The sequence below is a fragment of the Mustela nivalis genome (assembly GCF_964662115.1).
Source record: "Mustela nivalis genome assembly, chromosome: 7".
NCBI lineage: Eukaryota > Metazoa > Chordata > Mammalia > Carnivora > Mustelidae > Mustela > Mustela nivalis.
Genome location: NC_139026.1, coordinates 95,484,080 through 95,502,861, shown reverse-complemented (window position 1 = coordinate 95,502,861; position 18,782 = coordinate 95,484,080). Strand labels below are relative to the sequence as shown.

At 43.8% G+C, this 18,782-nt stretch overlaps 1 protein-coding gene and 1 long non-coding RNA gene across 6 annotated transcripts in view; both read right to left on the bottom strand.

Annotated features, from left to right (window-relative positions):
- Positions 1–3,393: 3,393 nt before the first annotated feature.
- Positions 3,394–18,782, bottom strand: part of LOC309869965 (RNA-binding motif, single-stranded-interacting protein 2) — an 82,831-nt gene continuing 67,442 nt past the window's right edge. For all 5 annotated transcript variants that reach the window (XM_082741832.1, XM_082741834.1, XM_082741833.1 and 2 more), the window contains 4 exons: positions 12,390–12,556; positions 6,629–6,687; positions 5,666–5,757; positions 3,394–4,274 (listed from right to left, as the gene is read on the bottom strand). In XM_082741832.1, the coding sequence (XP_082597958.1) occupies positions 4,113–4,274; positions 5,666–5,757; positions 6,629–6,687; positions 12,390–12,556 (480 nt within the window). In that variant the 3' untranslated portion in view covers positions 3,394–4,112. The remainder of the gene's footprint in view (positions 4,275–5,665; positions 5,758–6,628; positions 6,688–12,389; positions 12,557–18,782) is intronic.
- Positions 13,978–17,556, bottom strand: LOC309869972. Its single transcript, XR_014314386.1, has 3 exons — positions 17,473–17,556; positions 16,378–16,422; positions 13,978–14,052 (listed from the first exon to the last, which is right to left on the bottom strand). It is a non-coding gene; the product is annotated as an uncharacterized lncRNA (long non-coding RNA).

Below are 18,782 nucleotides of genomic sequence, written 5' to 3'. Positions count from 1 at the left end.
TATTATAGAAGAAATGCCCCAAGTATTTTTGTTTAAAGTAGGCTCCACCCTGAGCCAGCGGCCCTACACAGGGCTTGAACTCACAACCCTGAGATCAAGAGTCAGAGGCTTACACTCCTGAGCCACTGGGATGCCCTGCCCTAAGTATTTTTATTTTTATTTATTTATTTGTCAGAAAGAGAGAGAGCACAAGCAGGGGTAGTGGCAGGCAGAGGGAGAAGCAGGCTCCCCGCTGAGCAAGGAGGTACATGTGGGACTTGATCCCAGGACCCTGGGATCATGACCTGAGCTGAAAGCAGATGCTTAACTGACTGGTCCCTTAACAGTCCCTGGCCCCAAGTTTGGTTTGTTTGTTTTCTTTTTTATTTGACAGAGATACAGTGAGAGAGGGAACACAAGCAGGTGGAGAGTCAGAGGGAGAAGCAGGCCCCCTGCTGAGCAGCCCCCACCCCCGCCAAGCAGGCAGCCCAATGCGGGACTGGATCCCAAGACCCCAGTATCAAGACATGAGCCAAGGCAGCCCCATAAGGACTGAGCCACCCAGGCGCCCCAGCCCTAAGTTGTTTTTTGTTTATTTTTTTTAAGATTTTAATTATTTATTTGACAGAGATCACAAGCAGGCAGAGAGGCAGACAGAGAGAGAGGGGGAAGCAGGCTCCCCGCCAGTCACAGGGCCAGATACGGGGCTCAATCCCAGGACCCTGGGTTCTTGACCTGAGCTGAAGGCAGAGGCTTTAACCCACCGTGTCACCCAGGCGCCCCCTGGCCCTAAGTATTTCTAAATGGATGATTTTGTGAATCAAATTGCTATGACACTTAGATCCATTTGGATGCATTTACAAATGACATGACAGTTTTATTTAAAATGTCAATATTTGTAATTTGCTGGAAATTAGACTTCACAAGATCTAACCGTATGAAGAAAATGTGTAGACTGTAGCATAGGCACATGCAAGAGACTTCGCAGGTTTTCAAGTCTTCGAAGCCAGTTTCCAACTTGGGCTCTGATGTACCCCATGCCACTGTGGTGAGCTCACAGAGACACATGCAGGGGATTTTTTTTTTTTAAACTTTCTAAGGAAAATATAGTAACATCTATTAGATACTGTGTGGAGTACCAATTCTAAACAGGTCACCATTTCAAAACTGGATCACCCTACAATCCTTTTAATAACGTTATTTTTGCAAAGCTGGTTTTGCCATGGTTGCTACGACAAACGCAAATACTGTAGGAAAATCTATGTGTGATAGGAAATGAGAGTGTAAGTGTCCAATCTGATTCCAAGGTTCAAGCAGTTGTGTAGTGTTCAATAGGTAGACATCCCATTAGTAAATACTAGCATGTTTAAGAATGGAATAAAAAATCTTTTTCTTTTTTTAAGATTTTATTCATTTATTTACTTAGAGCATGAGTGAGCAAGCAAGTGAGGGAGCGGGGGTCGGGGGGAGGCAGGAGCAGAGGGAGAAGCACAAGTAGACTCCATGATGAATGCAAAGCCTGACACAGGGCTTGATCTCATGACCCTAAGATCATGACCTACGCCGAAAACAAGAGTTGGACGCTTAACCAACTGAGCCACCCTGGCGCCCCTCACCTTTTTCTTTTCTTTTTTTTTTTTTTTAATATTTATTTATTTATTTGACAGAGAGAGAGATCACAAGCAGGCAGAGAGGCAGGCAGAGAGAGAGAGAGAGAGAAGGAAGCAGGCTCCCGGCTGAGCAGAGAGCCCGATGCGGGGCTCGATTCCAGGACCCTGGGATCATGACCTGAGCCAAAGGCAGCGGCTTAACCTACTGAGCCACCCAGGTGCCCCTTTTTTTATTTTTATTTTTTAAGTAAACTCTACTCCCAGTGGGACTCAAACTCATGACTCCAGGATCAAGAGTCATACGCTCTACCAAATGAGCCAGCCAAATGACCCTTAAGTATTTCTTTCGGTTTAGAGCCAAAAAAAAAAAAAAAAAAAAAAAAAAAAAATGCTGACACAACTTAAGGTGCCATGAACGAAAAAGGATTGAGAACCTCTGCTTTAAGAGAGTGTCGGAGCCAAACACAGTGATCCGAAGGGTCGCCTGAACCCCAATGTTTATGTAGCAGCAATGACCACAATACCTAAAATGTGGAAAGAGCCCAGATGTCCATTGACAGAAGAATGGATAAAGAAGATGTGGTATATATATATATATATATATATATATATATATATATATATATATACACAATGGAATAATACTCAGCCATCAAAAAAAGAAATCTTGCCATTTGCAATGATGTGGATGGAACTAGAGGGTATTATGCTAAGCAAAATGAGTCAATCAGATGATTTCACTCACATATGAAATTTAAGAAACAAAATAGGATCATAGGGGAAGGGAGGGAAAAATAAAACAAGATGAAATCAGAGAGGGAGGCAAACCATAAGAGACTCTTAACAATAGGAAACAAACTGAGGGTTACTGGAGGGGAGGCAGGGGATGGGGTAGCTGGGGCCTGGGCATTAAGAAAGGCACATGATGTAATGAGCACTGCATATTTAATAATTTTTTAAAAAATATTTTATTTATTTGACACAGAGAGAAAGATCACAAGTAGGCAGAGAGAAGGGGGGAAGCAGGCTCCCTGCAGAGCAGAGAGCCCGATACCTAACCCACTGAGCCACCCAGGCACCCAGCACTGGGTATTTACAAGACTGATGAATCACAGAAGTCTATCTCCGGAACTAATAATATACTATATGTTAACTGAATTTCAAAAAAAAAAAAAGTGTGGGAGCAAAAACAGTTTGATGAGCACTAGCCTAGGAACTTTCTTTTAGTTATACTGGGATTGCCAGCAGGTGGTGCTCCCCAGACTGAGCTGGCTAGGGAAGAGACCCTCCCCATTCCTTGTTAGCAAGACATAGAGAAACACTCCAGAGTAAAGGAGTGCTCCTGGAACAGACAAGGTATTATAAAACAAAATGCGACCTTCAGATCACATACTCCAATCGTTTTTCAAACTTTCAAGCTTTCAGAAAAAGCAACAGAATCTCCTTTCAAACAAAATCTTAAAATAAAGGCAAAAACATTTCTTAAATGGGCTGGGAGAAGCCAAAGCCTTACAGTGACAGGTAAGCTCTGAACTCCAGGGCTCTAGGGAACACCTGAGGAAAACCACTCATCTCTGTCATTCTCCACTTCACAGAGTAAACCAAGGCTTAGGAAAGTCTGATATCACAGGGGCAGTTAGTGGCAGGGTTAGTTCCAGCATCTAAGTGTCAACAGAACTGAAAAGGAAGACCAAATCTCCTACTTCATCCCACTGATCTTGAAGCCAGAGGATTAGGGGCTGTTCTACTACCCACTGCTAGGGGACCCTGGGCAAATCTCTTCACAGTGAAGACTCTGGTTACATAAAAGGATACAAAATTAGTTTATTCTGCTTGGGTTTGGATCAAAGGAACAAATGCTAGAGTTGCAAGAAATGGTGGGGAAAGGATAAAGAACTGAGGGCAAATGAGTCTTTAAGTATTGTGACCTATAGTTTTTTTTTTTTTTTAATTTTTATTTGTTTAAAGATTTTACTTATTTGACAGACAGAAATCACGAGTAGGCGGGGGTGGGGGTGGGGGTTGGGGGTGGGGGGTGGAGGGGGAAGGCTTCCTGCTGAGCAGAGAACCTGATGCATTTCGGAGCTCCATCCCAGGACCTTGAGATCATGACCTGAGCCGAAGGCAGAGGCTTTAACCCACTGAGCCACACAGGTGCCCCTACTGTTTATTTTTTAAAAAGATTTTATTTATTTATTTGACAGAGAGAGAAAGTGAGAGGGGTAATACTTGCAGGGGGAGCGAGAGAGGGAAAGGGAGAAGCAGGCGGAACATCGAGGAGCCCAATGCAGGGCTCAATCTGAGGACCCTGGGATTACCACCTGAGCTGAAGGCAGAAGTGTAATGATTTAGCCACCCAGGTGCCCCATGACCTACAGTTTAAATGTACTTCTGATTCACTGTCAAGTACTTTAGTATGGCCCCTTGAGGGAGGGGGCACAGATTTTTTTGGTGACCTTCTAAAGGACTTTTTTTTTTAGGGACATTCTTCATTAACCTCATCCTTTCCCATTCTGGCGTCCCTCACCTTGCAAAGCCAACCCCTCTGCTGGTCCCACTGGTATCTCGGAGGATTCGAGTGGAGATAACCTGGCCAAAGGGCTTCAGCATCCCCTCCAGTTCTTGCTCATCCATTGAGAGTGGAAGGTTTGATATGTATAAATTTGTAGGGTCCTGCTCCTGTTGCTGTGGGAAAAAAGTGAGAAAATGAAGCTCACATTTCTTATCCCTCCCCCACCCTTGGCAGCCCTCATTTCAGAAAAGACATGGTAGGAAGCGGCCCACATAAACAAAAGGAATATTAACTATTTATAACACCTAGTCCCACTACCATGCACTCTATGTTGAGTCCAGGCGAAAAAGAAAAAGAGAAAAAAAAAAAAAAAGCAGACTTAGTATCTCTAGTGCTTTACAAGCCCGCTGATGAAGTTCTGGCTGTCTCTTTAAGAACCCGGCAGACCAGCGCTCCTCCCTCGCCGCCAACAGCCTATTCGGGGGCTGGAGGCTGGATTCTCAGGACTTCGACGCTCCCCTGCCCGACTGTTTTAAGTAATCCCCCTCCCTCTTCTTCCGGCCGCAGCAGAATCCTCTGGGTAGGAATGCCTGTTCGTTCCCCAGAGGAGAGAGAGCAGGAAGAGGGAGAAGGGGAAAGGGAAGGCAATGTGCTGGGGGTGCGCCCGGGGCCAGATGTAGAGTCACTGGGTTGCCCTGCAGGCCAGAGAGCTCTAGTCTCATAGGAACCCTGAAAGCTCCTGAATTCCACTGTCAGAGGGCTCTTCTCCAGAAAGAAAAGCCCCTCTAGGGGGCAGAATGTGCAAAATGGCAGTAACTTCCCAGAGCTGTATTTTTAAAAACTGAAGCAGTCCCTGCCCCAGACAGTGGGTCACCGGCAACTTCACCCCTCAGGGCTTGGTGTCTCTTCCACCAGACAGCGAAGGGGAGTGGGCAGGCCTGCCTCATCAGCTCTACAGAGTAATCACACTGATTTCCAGAAGTTGATGGGGGCAATCCCACCTCCAAAGAGGGACAGAAAAGCCTCGAGTTTTCTAGTAGTTTGGGTTAAAAGAAAAGCTCCAAGGAGATGTGACAAGGAGGGACAGTTTCCTTCCTTGCTGTGGCTTCCCTCTCCCCCACCCCTAACAACTCTCCTACCCTACCTCCCTCTACCCACAAAGAGGCAGCCAGAGGCTCTGAACTTCTGAGTTGCACAACTGGCTTCTTCAGAGAATGTTGCAAAACTACCACAAGCTGCCTGGTAGGGAAGTGGGCCAGGGTGGAAATGGGGAAACAGCAAGAGAAAGGGAAGCCTTTTGACCCTCTCACCTGCTTATGTTATACTATCTGATGAGAGGAACAGAGTCTCCAGAGCTACCGCCACAGAGTTTGAAGAACTTCCTCTGGCAGCCAAGGGGTGCTCAGTGGGACCCTGGCCCAGCCTTTGGCCAGATAGAGTCAAAAAGTACAACAGATAGCCTGTGCCCATCAAATTCATGGCCTTATGCCCTATGGAAGCCCTAGAACTTGACCTCTGCTAACCAACACCCCTCTGAGGAACAGACGTGGGGCAGAAGGCTCACCTTCGCCATCTGTGCCTGTACACCACTGGCTTTCAGCGCCGCAACAGCTTTCTGCGCTGCTGAAGGACTGTCGAAGTCCACAAAGCCATAGCCTGGAACAGGGAAACAGCATCACTGGGGTGTGGGGGGTGTGAGGGAGGTGGGAGGCCCAGGCTTTTCAGGATACAGAGGAAGAGTTAGGATCCATGGAACAGAAGTGGTAGGGAGAGAGAGAAATTAAGAGGTTTCAGGTGGTTATCCGTGTGCTCTTCAAACCCTGGGATATTTGGTCTGTTTTACGGCTAAGAATGCCAAGGGCAACAAAGTCCTTGTGAAATTCCTGCCTTTGCCCTCCCCACTAAGAAATGAGAGGTTTCAGAAAAGAGGCTCTTTTAACAGACCGCAGCCCCCACTCCTAACAGAACGCTTCCCTGCTTTCTAGCCACTTCCCAGGAATGCTAGGCGTGTTGGGAATAAGGCCTCTCTGCTGCAGACCAGACAGCCAGCCGCCTGACAGAAGCCCCACCCCGCCCCAAAGATCTCCTTTCCATCCTTCCTCTCTTCATCCCCTCCCAGAGCTGCTCAAAACCTCGAAAAGCTATTCATCCTTACAAAGTAAGACCCACCAGAACACCCCACCACTGTCACCACCACAAGGCATTTACAAGGGTTTACTAAGTAGAAATATCTTACCTACCCACACCCACCCTCCAGTCTGGGGAAGCTTCTTGGAAACATGAAGTCCAAAATAAGCCCAAGGAACTCACTCTGTGCAGGCTTCTAGCACTGGGTCCCCAGAAGAGCGTTTTCAGCTCCAGCTGTCTGGTCTCCGAACAACCTAAATATCTACTAGTCTTTAAAGCCTTAAAACTTCAGAGACTCCTCCCTGGCACTGGGTCCTAGGAGCACAGAGCAGTAGAGCAGAGGCAAGGCGCAGCCTCCCTTGAAGTCACTCTCCATCACCCAAGATAACTGTTCCCTCACCTTTGCATTTGTTCGTGCTCTTGTCCAGGATGGCCTTAGTGGAGACAATCTTGCCATATCTGAGGGAAAAGAAAAGGCTAAGTGATAATGTAGGGGCAAGGATTTGGAACAGGACAGACTGAGATATCTGGACGAGTCCATGCCCTTTCTTCACAACTGTTCCCACTTAAACCTTAACAAAAACAAGAAGAAATGGATTTAAAATGTCATATTTATCATACAAAATCTAGTCTCCAAAGGTGCCTACAAGAAATAAGGTAACTATAATTCTTTACGATAACAACACATTTCTCTCTTCTTCCCCAACTAAGACTCAGGTGTGAGTTGGAAAGAGACTAATATCTTCTGGAACGAAGCTTGGTGGTGTCCACATAGAGTGCGTACGGGCAGAGCTCTGGCCCTGGAGTTCCTCACAGACTTAACTATAATCCTTGATAATTATTTTCTTTTGGAGAAACACCATTCCTCCTAGGAAAACCTGTAGACATTTCTCTTCTCTGACACCCTGTTCCCCACCCCTGGGCAAAGGTTAACCTGTGTCAAACTGTTCAAACCCTGGTTCTGCTACTTTGTAGCTATCCACCATCGTGGACAAGTCATTTCACTTTCCGGGGCCTCAGTCTCGTCATCTGTAGAGACCGGATCATTGGGAATATGAAAAGAATTCATGAATATAAGGCACTAATGTTCACCACTTGGTAAACACTTAGAAGTTCTTAATGTTCTTAATGTCATTATTATTGTTATTGTTTTTGTTACTACACATATATAATATATATCCATATATATAAATTATTATATTCAAGGAACCTCAACCTTAATGCAAGCAGTTCTCTCTCCTGCTTTGCTTTAGTCTAAGACTTCTATTTCTCACTGTCAAGACCTAAGCATGTTAGGGAGATGAATGGGTATAAGACCAGGTACAACAACAGTGTAAGGTAAATTGCCCAAAACGTAACAATAAGACAAAATGAAGATTGCGCATTCTTTCAATGTCATTCTGGAACACTATCTCAAAGGCCTATTTGAAATATATTTCTTTTTTTTTTAAAGATTTTATTTATTTGACAGAGAGCTCACAAGTAGGCAGACAGGCAGGCAGAGAGAAAGGAGGAAGAAGCAAGCTCCCTGCTGAGCAGAGAGCTGGACATGGGACTCGATCCCAGGACCCTGAGATCTTGACCCAAACTGAAGGCAGAGGCCTAACCCACTGAGCTACCCAGGTGCCCCATGAAATATATTTCATTATCTAGGGGGAATGTTTCTATATTTACTACCAATAGAATCCAGACCTTGCGAAGATACACATTAACTTGTAGATTTTGTCCAGGAGAAATGCAAGGTTTTTTTTTTTTAAATTCTTACAGAAGGTTTTATTTATTTGGAGGAGGGGAGCAGAGGGAGAGGGACGGGCAGATTCCGTGGTGAGCAAAGAGCCCATTGTGGGCTTGATCCCATGACCCTGAGACCATGACCTGAGCCAAAATCAAGATCTTGACTATACTAGAGGCGTTCCACTAGAGAATCGGGGCGCCTGGGTGGCTCAGTGGGTTAAAGCCTCTGCCTTTGGCTCAGGTCATGATCTCAGGGTCCTGGGATCTAGCCCTACATCGGACTCTTTCTGCTCCACAGGGAGCCTGCTTCCTCCTCTCTCTCTGCCTGTCTCTCTACCTACTTGTGATCTCTGTCTGTCAAATAAATAAAATCTTTAAAAAAAAAAAGAGTTGGAGGATCAACCAACTGAGCCACCCAGTGCTCTGATGCCAATAATTTCCGTCCAGTAGAAAAGAAAATCCCAAAGATTACTGTTTTATAATGTCCTGTAGGAGATGAACCAGTTTTGTATATAACCTAGCAATCCTATTCTAACATTCTTTCTTCAGTACCTACACTCAATCCTTCAAGTGCTCTTTGAACCCATTTTACCATCCTATTGGTTCCCTTATTAAAGAATGAAATAAATCTTGAGCATGTGTTTACCTATATTTGTAGGAATCATGTTTGTCAACTTTCTGAAATGCATACTTTGGCAGCAGAGTCATGTGGATTTCCCCGAACTTGAGCAGGGCAGTACCACAGGTCAGGACTATACTAGAGGCGTTCCACTAGAAAGAAGTCTCTACATTCTTCTCTAGGAAGGTGAAAATATTAAAGATTCAGGACAGAAATCACTAATAGAATTAGAAGTACAGGATTTAAGTGAAAACAGCTGGCAGGGACTGAATACGAGACCAATACCCCAAACAAGTGTTGTGGGTTTTTTCCCCCCTTTTATCCTTAAAGAATATATGATGATTGATATATTTGTTTTGCTCCTTGGAAGCCTCTTATGGACTTTTTTGGTGGGGCTTCTGTCACCCAACAGATTAGACAGGCTAAGCCAAGCAGTGGTCTGGAGGTTGGGGAAAAAACACATTACAAGAGGGGCACCTGGGTGGCTCAGTGGGTTAGGCCTCCACCTTTGGCTCTGGTCATGATCTCAGGGTCCTGGGATGGAATCCCGAATCGAGCCCTGCATCGAGCCCCGCATATGATCCCACCTTTGGCTCTGGTCATGATCCCAGGGTCCTGGGATGGAGTCCCGCATCGGGCTCTCTGCTCAGCAGGGAGCCTGCTTCCTCCTCTCTCTCTGCCTGCCTCACTGCCTGTCAAATGAATATATAAAATCTTAAAAAAAAAGAAAAAAGAAAAAAGAAAAGAAACACATTACAAAGGTGGTGGGGATCAATGTGGTTACTCTAGCCCTCCAGGGTCACCTTTTGGATTCTTCCCCGGATGTAGGCAAGAGAAAGGAGGTATGAGAGCAGCATGCTGCTGCCCTTACCAGGGCACCAAGGTGGAGCTTGATGTGGTCTGAGCAGGGTGAGACTTAGAGCCCAGAGTTTCCATGGCAACTGGCAACAGCTGGGTTGCTGCTGCTTCCTCCGCAGAGGAAGGAGCCCCTCCAGAGAATGAGGGGTTCCAGTCCCAGAATCCATGCCTCTCTGGCCTGCCCAGCAGAGTTTAGCATCCAGCAACATTCACTTCCTCTCCAACCTGGAGACACAACTGGGCCCAAACAGGAAGTCCCTCTATGCATGGTAAGAACCTTCTTAGAGAGGTTCCAGTTCCAGGATGCTCAAGAGCAGCCACAAGGGTTCCAGCCTTCTCTCTTCTCAGTCTCCTTTTTTGTCATAGTTCATCTACCACCTAGTTTCTCCCTGCCTCATTTCTACTTCTCTGTAGTCCCCTATCGGGGTCCTGGTTTCTAGCCCACATCATGACCTTGACTACTCTTATCTCTTCAAATAGACTCAAAGGTAAGGCAGCTGATGGGAAGAGCAAAATGAAAGTCTAAAAGCATAGTGAAGTAGAAATGAGTTTCTGTCTGTCTCATGGAGTGAGAGAATTTTTGTAGCCCATTATATTTAGTACAAGAAACACAGGGTGAAGAAATCAAGGAACTAGACACATATGAGAGTCTTTTGCCTCATCAACCAACATTTCTGCCAATTCCCATTTCTCTCAAAAATTACTAGTCCTAGACTAAGCCCCCTCACTTCCATTGAAATACTTTTCTAGCAAGGTGAGCTGAGGTAAAGAAACCAATTTTACACTAATGCCTAATATTTAGAGATGGAGTCTGTGCAGCCCAGCACTAGCAAAGTCCATGTGATTTGCATGCACCAAACCTCAGAAGAATAAGGGACTTATACCTCTGATAACTCCCACAACTACATTTTGGGGGGCAGAATGTTCTGCCTTTCCAGGATTTGGAACAGTTGGAATTTACATATACTGTTGTGGGAGTCTGGATTAGTTTGACCACTTCAGAAAATCATTTAGTAGTATCTACACAAGCTGAACATATGGATATCCTGTGACTCAGCAATCTTATTCCTAAGTATATACCCAACACAAATGTGTACACATCTGTACGAGAAGCCATGTACAAGTTCATGGCAGCATTATTCGTATTGACAATAGTCACACACTGGAAACAATTAAAATGTCCAGCAATAGAATGGGTAAATAAACTATAGTATATTCCTATTAAGGGAATTTTTAAAAGATTCTATTTATTTATTTGACAGAGAGAGACATATCGAGAGAGGGAACACAAAGTGGGAGAAGCAGGCTTCCTGCTGAGCAAGGAGCCTGATGTGGGGCTCGATCCCAGGATGCCAAGGCGCCTAACGATTGAGCCGCTCAGGTGACCTGACCGAATTCTAGAAAGCAGTAAGAATAATCAAAATTTTGTGACGTGCAATGATGTAGAGGAATCTCACAAATAACACTGAGCAAAAAGAAGCCAGACACAGAAGGGCATGTATGCTCTAGCACTGTCTTTCCATGAAGTACAAGCAAACCACACCAACCAATTATTTAGAATCCAAACGGTAGATTGCTTGGGTGTAGGGGGTATAAACTGAGAGGTGGGCTTCAGAAGAGCTAGTAATGTTCTATTTCTTGATATGGTTACCAGGGACTCTTAGGAGGGTCTGTTCACTTTGAGACATCACTGCTGTATATACATTTATGATTTGTGCACTTTTCTATACGTTTGTTACATATCAATAAAAAGTTTTAAAAGATGGTAATTACACAGTCTAAGGTTTCTATTTCTTTCTATTCATTTACCCAAACTCATTTTCTCCCTCCCCACTCCCAGACTTCTTCCTCTAAGCATCCCCCCAAATGTATCATTCAAAACACGTATTTTTCTGGGGCACCTGGGAGGCTCAGTCATTAGGCAGCTGCCTTCAGTTCAGGTCATGATCCCAGAGTTCTGGGATTGAGTCCCGAATCCCATTCCCTGCTCAGTGGGAAGCATGCTTCTCCCTCTGCCCACTCCTGCTTATGTTCCCTCTCTCATTGTCTCTCTCTCTGTCAAATAAATAAATAAAATCTTAAAAAAGAAACACACACACACACACACACACACACACACACACACACACACACACATTTTTCTACCCAGTGGAACTGAGCTGGCATCTTTGGACTCTTGCCATTTTTCCACCATTCCCAACGGGACTAATTCCACAGTAATTCTCTCTACCTCATGACTCAAATCTACTGTGAAGAACCCCTAGAGGTTTGTAGCGGGGAGATGCTGAGCGACAGCCTCTTTCTCCACCTTCTCCTTTATCCACTAATTCGAGAGCTCCTCCGGGTCACTGGGATTATCTCTATCAGCAGAAACTCTCCTCAATATATAATTCAATTGGCTAGTTCCACTTTCTTCTATCCCTACTGCCTTCTAATCAGTATCTCTAGGGACATTGAGCATTTTTAAAAAGATTTTATTTGTTTGTTTATCAGAGAGAGCACAAGTAAGGGAAAGGAGCAGCAGGCAGAGGGGGAAGCAGGCTCTCTGCTGAACTAGGAGCCTGATGTGGGACTTGATCCCAGGACCCTTGGGATCATGACCTAAGCCTAAGGCAGACACTTAAGTGACTGAGCTACCCAGGTGTCCCAGGACATTGAGTATTGCTATTTGAGGCATAAGGACAATACTCTTTCCACAAAGACCATCAATTCTGGGAGCACACTGGAAACAGTCACACTAGGCTCCAAAGGCCAGTCCCATCCTGACTTCCCTCAGAGTAACATATAAAGGTTTTATATATTAGTAGCAGGTAGAATTTCTTTACGAGGGACTGTTAAGAAATCTTGTGACAAATAGGACTGCATTTCAGGACATGAGTATCTGGCAAGAAGCCAGTATCACCAAATCCTTACTAGCCCTCGAAGCCTACCCACATGTTCCCCAACTTACGACTGGCACAATTTGACAAGGTCCTGGTCAGTAGTGCCTGGTTGCAATCCCCGGATATAGAGGTTGGTTTTGCTCAACTGGTCATTTCCATTGCTCCCACTGCTGTTGTTCGGGGTACTATTGCTGGGACTAGGTGGTGCCATCTGCTGAGACAATGACACATATGGCTGCAGAGAGACAGGAGGAATAGAAGGTCAGAAGATTATACCTATAGATACCAGAAAGTGAGGAAGATCCTGGCTTCTTGGAAAGAATGATTCCAAACTTAACAGCAATGAACTCAATAGAGAGTAAAACCAAAACAAACTAAAGGAATTCCTCTCTGCCAGAGAATAAGAACACATGTAACTATCTTACCTCTCTTTCATGAATAAAGAGAGGCCAAAATCAGCTTGTTAAAGATTTTGGAAAAAGGCACTTTGTTATAGTAGAATGCTTTTATCCTACTGATACTGGAGAACACAGTGTATGCCTCTTAAGTAACCTATGTAATGAGACAGGGCTAATAAAATCTAAGTTCTATTTAAAAATGATGACGATGAGGGGCGCCTGGGTGGCTCAGTGGGTTAAAGCCTCTGTCTTCGGCTCAGGTCATGATCCCAGGGTCCTGGGGTGGAGCCCCGCATCGGGCCCTCTGCTCTGCAGGGAGCCTGCTTCCTCCTCTCTCTCTGCCTGCCTCTCTGCCTACTTGTGATCTCTGTCAAATAAATAAATAAAATATTTTTTTAAAAAATGATGATGACGAGGGCACCTGGTGGCTCAGTTGGTTAAGCGACTGCCTTCAGCTCAGGTCATGATCCTGGAGTCCCAGGATCAAGTCCCTCATCAGGCTCCCTGCTCAGTGGGTAGCCTGCTTCTCCCTCTCCTTCCTGCTCCTGTCCTCTTTCACGATCTCCGTCTCTCTCCCTCCAATAAATAAATAATTTAAAAACCTTAAAAGATATAAAAATGATGAAGGCAAAATAATAAAACTTTATCAAATCATGAAAGTATAAATAAGTTTAACATAGATGATTCAAAACACTGTAGAATATGAGAAATGCCAAATCCCTGTAGGAGCTTAAACATTTCTGTAAACTTAGACAAATAAAATGAAATACTAATGACCATGTAAAAATACTAATTACCGGTAAAAACTAAAATTTGTTACCATACTAACAGGGATTTAGTCCTAAGTTACAAATTTTGAAAAGTTTAACTGAGTGAACAATAGATACATTATGGTCAAGGAAACCCAAGATTTGGGACCAAGCATCCCTTATCTTTCACTACTGATAGCAGGACAGACAACCAGAGTCTGCTACATTTTTAAGGTACCTGATGCGGGACTCGATCCCAGGACACTGAGATCATGACCTGAGCCGAAGGCAGTGGCTTAATCCACTGAGCCACCCAGGCGCCCCAACCTCATGGATATTTTAAATCCTTATATTCTAATCAGGCTTTTGGTGTTTACATTTATATTGGGTTCATAATACTCTAAATCTGCATAGTTACCTATAATATAATGCATTTTACTATACCACACTCATATTCAAGTTCTCCCTAGGCTCAAAGCATTTATAATATTAATCTATTTGGAATTACTTCCCTCTCAATGCTAGTTTCATCTCCAGGTTTCTCCTCCCTCTCTCTTTGGTGGTGGTGTTGAGGACAAGCAGTACTAACAGAAGAAAAAGAGAAACATGAATATCAAAGAGAGGAAATCTTCCCCCTCAAAAAATCTTAATTAATGTGAATTATGCCTCTTCTATTTTATGCCCCTGACCTTGAGCAAACTTTAAAATCTTTGCTTGGGCTAAAATATGTTGAAGTAGGAATTTTCTTATCACTATACACAATAAAAAATGTGCACCCACTTGCACAAACACACTTTATCTCTTGGCCCTATACTGCAGCAAAGAATAGACCCAAGACCATATTCTGAGAAGGCTCAAAGACTCCTGATCTACTACGGCTCTCACACACCAGTTCCAGTTCCCATCCCTGTCCCCCTTCTCTTTGCCAGAACTTGTACTAGGATTTCCCATATAGAACAATCCATGTGACGGTGGTGATAATGATCAGCCATGTGATGGTGGTGACAGTCACGTGATACAGTCAATAAGGGCAGGATGGTGCATGGGGCATGTGTGTATTTTTTTTTTTTTTGTCATGTGTGTATTTTTTTTTAAGGTTTTTTTTTTTTAATTTATTTGTCAGAGAGAGAGCGAGCGAGAGTGAGCACAGGCAGATAGAGTGGAAGGCAGAGTCAGAGGGAGAAGCAGGCTCCCCGCGGAGCAAGGAGCCCGATGCGGGACTCGATCCCAGGACGCTGGGATCATGACCTGAGCCGAAGGCAGCTGCTTAACCAACTGAGCCACCCAGGCGTCCCTGTCATGTGTGTATTTTTTTTTTTAAAGATTTTATTTATTTATTTGACAGAGAGAGATCAAAGTAGGCAGAGAGAGAGGAGGAAACAGGCTCCCTGCTGAGCAGAGAGCCCGATGTGGAGCTCCATCCCAGGACCCTGAGATCATGACCTGAGCCGAAGGCAGCGGCTTAACCCACTGAGCCACCCAGGCGCCCTCATGTGTGTATTTTTAAGCAACTTTTAGACAAGACAAAAATAGGGCAAATAAACCTACAAGTCATACATTCAGCTCTGGAAATGGCAGTACTCATTTTAAGAATGATACTGAAGGGGCGCCTGGATGGCTCGGTCTGTCAAGCGTCTGCCTTTGGCTCAGGTCATGATCTCAGGCTCCTAGGATCAGGCTCCCCACCTCTGCTCAGAGGGGAGTCTGCTTCTCCCTCAGCCTCTGCTCCTCCCCCCAACTCATGCTCACTCTCTTTCTCTATCTCAGATAAATAAATAAGTAATCTTTTAAAAAATGACATTGAAATCTCCATTGAATTACTAGATCTACAATAACAATCAAATACTGGGGCACCTGGGTGGCTCAGATGGCTCAGATCATGATCCCAGGGTCCTGGGATCCAGCCCCATATCATCAGGCTTGCTAGTGAGCCTGCTTCTCCCTCTCCTTCTACTGCTCCCCCTGCTTGTGCTCTCTCGCTCTGCCAAATAATAAATGAAATCTTTAAAAATAATAATGCAAATACTAGAGGGCTCAGGCCCCCTCCATTATCATTACTATCCTAATTGTACCACCTGATTTAAAGTACATTCAAGACTATGACCTGTATTCTAATCATGATTGTTCCCAAGGTCAGAATAAGAAGATTACTGCTAAAGATCATTCAGTAGTATATGTCTTTTCTTGTCTCCAAGGAATTACTATTATTTACCCTTGGCTGAGAAAGCCAAAATTTTCCTCCTGAATAGGAGATTCTAGGCCTGGGGTGATGATGATGATGACAAATGATCATGATGACATGAACTACAACAGTGGCAGAAAAAGCATCTCCAGTAGCATGAGACCATTTGCCTGAGTTTATCTAGCCCCTTTCCCAGTGTGAGAGAACATCTCTAAGAAAAAGTATCAAAGACGCCAGGACTGTCCAAACAAGAACACAAGCTTTACTGAGGAAAGAGATATACTGAAAAGACATTACTGGTTTGCTACATAGCTATAACCTTGGCTTTAATACTAAGGTCTTAGCAATTAACTTAAAAATTAACTTAGTTGATAATAAACTTATTGCAAGGCCAGAAAAATTCCTAGGAAAAAAGATATGATTCAAAATAACCCCTTCTGTCTCTTGATATTCCTATGTAGCTTCTGCAAATGCCACATAGGTTTGGCCCCAAGGAGAAAGAGTATTAATCAATCAATCAATCAATCAAGGAAGCCCCTAAGTAAAGCCTATCTGGCTTCACAAAAGAAAATATTTGGACAGACATAGTAACAAATGTAAACTAAAAATCCATGTTTATCTATGTAGGTAAGAGAGAAAAGAGGAGTATGCACAATGGTACAGAGAAATGAGATATTCTTATGGGGGGAAGGAAGGATAGGGAAGTATTGTCTTTCCTAGTGCCTACCGAAATGGTTCTCTGAGGTCACTGGTCCTCTGCCAGGGCCTAAGGCTAGAAATTGAAGAGCAAGATATTCTTTTAATCATCCTGTATTATGGTAGATTTCATAAACCAAAGCAGACTCTAAATCTTAAAGCTAATATGCTTTTCATCATTTTGTCCTAAAAAATGTCATTTTCATGTAAGGAACACAGATAGGGTTATTAGAGAAGAGGAAATGGCTGAGTTATTACTACATGAGGTTCTTTTCAGGAAGGGACAGAAATCTATTATAGCATCTATCAGTTAACTACATTCCTTTGAATGACGTGTAGCTTTGTTTTGCTCCTAGAAGAAAAAGAAAAACTGGCAGGATTTTATGTATAACCTTGGCTCATATTCATGTAGGTGGAACCCCTGAAGTCATTTGGATTAGTGGCCACTGAGAACAGGACTGGGAGGGGCACATGGGTGGCTTAGTTGGTTAAGTATCTGCCTTCAGCTCAGGTCATGATCTCTGGGTCCTGGGATCCAGGCCCGTGTCGGGCTCCCTGCTCAGTGTGGAGTCTTCTCCCTTTCTCTTTGCCCTTTCCTTGCTCACATGTACACAAATGCATGCTCTCTCCCTCTCAAATAAATAAATAAAATCTTAAAAAGAGAGAGAGAGAGAGAGAGAGAGAGAGAGAGAACAGGATTTGGAACTGTCCAATGCCCGGTAATTCCAAGATGTGAACTCTCTAAACAAGGTCCCTCACATTCGGCCTAGAATCTTAGATGCCTGAGATTATTAAATCTGCCTTCAGAAATAAAGGATGATAGCATATTATGGATCAAAGGGATATGTAAAGTTATCCAGTAGAAGAGTACAGGTATCAGTGTTCTTCGGAAGGAGATTTAATTCTGGAAATGAATGGGAAACATGAGTGGGTTTATGAACAGAGAAAGGATGCCACGGATCTCAGCTACATCATCAAAGCTGGTTCAGAGAGGTGGGAGACCAGAGGTGGTGAGACTATTAGGAGATATGAGACATGAAGGGACATAGGAAAAAGCCTAAAGATTGGTGGGGGAGTGTTTAAACGATGTGCAGAAAATACACTGTGATACATCCCAGAAGAATACCTGGGGATAAATACCAGGAAAAGGACTGGTAGGATCCAGATACAGAAATGTGTAACTCCTTCATCTCCATCCAGAAGAAAAAAATCAAACTCCCTTCTTGCTGCAGCAGGAATTTTATGTTTCCTGTCTTGCTGAGATAGAGGAAACTAGGAGACACGACAGTGTTCTTCCTCTTGTTCTCCTTCAAGAGAGCGTAACGGTAGAGATGATACAATGCCAACTTTCCAATCACTAAGTTTTCATCAGCTCCTTAAAAGAATGATCCAGTCACATAAGCTACTTATTAATTAAATTATAATGTAATAAAACATTACCTTTATTCTGAAAATTAGATTCTGATCAAGTGTTCATTTTGCATGGTTTAATAAAATTCAAAAATCCTGGATCCATTCATTTGCCATCAAGGTCATCCCCATCCTGGGCCCTTAGCTTTATTTATTTATTTATTTATTTATTTATTTATTACCATCAGGGCAGGAGAAAACCCCATCCCACGTCTATTTCCGAGCTAGTTAAATTCCTGGTATATAGTATACAGGCATGAAATATATTTGCTAAAACAAACTCAGGGAATTTGCTAATTGTGTATCATTTTAATAAACCCCTAAAAACAATCTCACAAATATAATATCCAGTGGCCTGACATCAAAATTCCTATTGCAACATGAATATGGATGATCTAGGCAATATATTCCTGGAGCCAGTGGTCTCTTGGACATACAACACATCTGAACTTATTTTTTTTTAAGATTTTATTTATTTATTTGACAGAGAGAGAGACAGCGAGAGAGGGAACACAATCAGGGGGAATTGGAGAGGGAGAAGTAGGCTTCCCACCAAGGAGGGAACATGATGTGGGGCTTGATCCCAGGACCCTGGGATCATGACCTGAGCCGAAGGCAGACGCTTAACGACTGAGCTACCCAGCACCCCCATATATGAACTTTTCAAAAAAATCCTTTTCTTTTCTTTTTAAGTAAATGTTACTCCACACATGGGTCTCGGACTCACGACTCCAAGATCAAGAGCCACATGCTCTCCTGACTGAGCCAGCCAGGTGTCCCCATATCTGAACATTTTTGTCTAAAATACATTATTCCCCTGGTTTCATCATAATACATCCTAACAAGAGAAAGCCCACTTTCCCTGAGAAATAACAGACCTCTTAATAATCACTCATGAGACCCTTTGCACTATTTGAGTCATTCAGTAAATGTCTGAATACCGGGGCACCTGGGTGGCTTGGTGGGTTAAAGCGTCTGCCTTCGGCTCCAGTCATGATCCCAGAGTCCTGGGATGGAGCCCCGCAT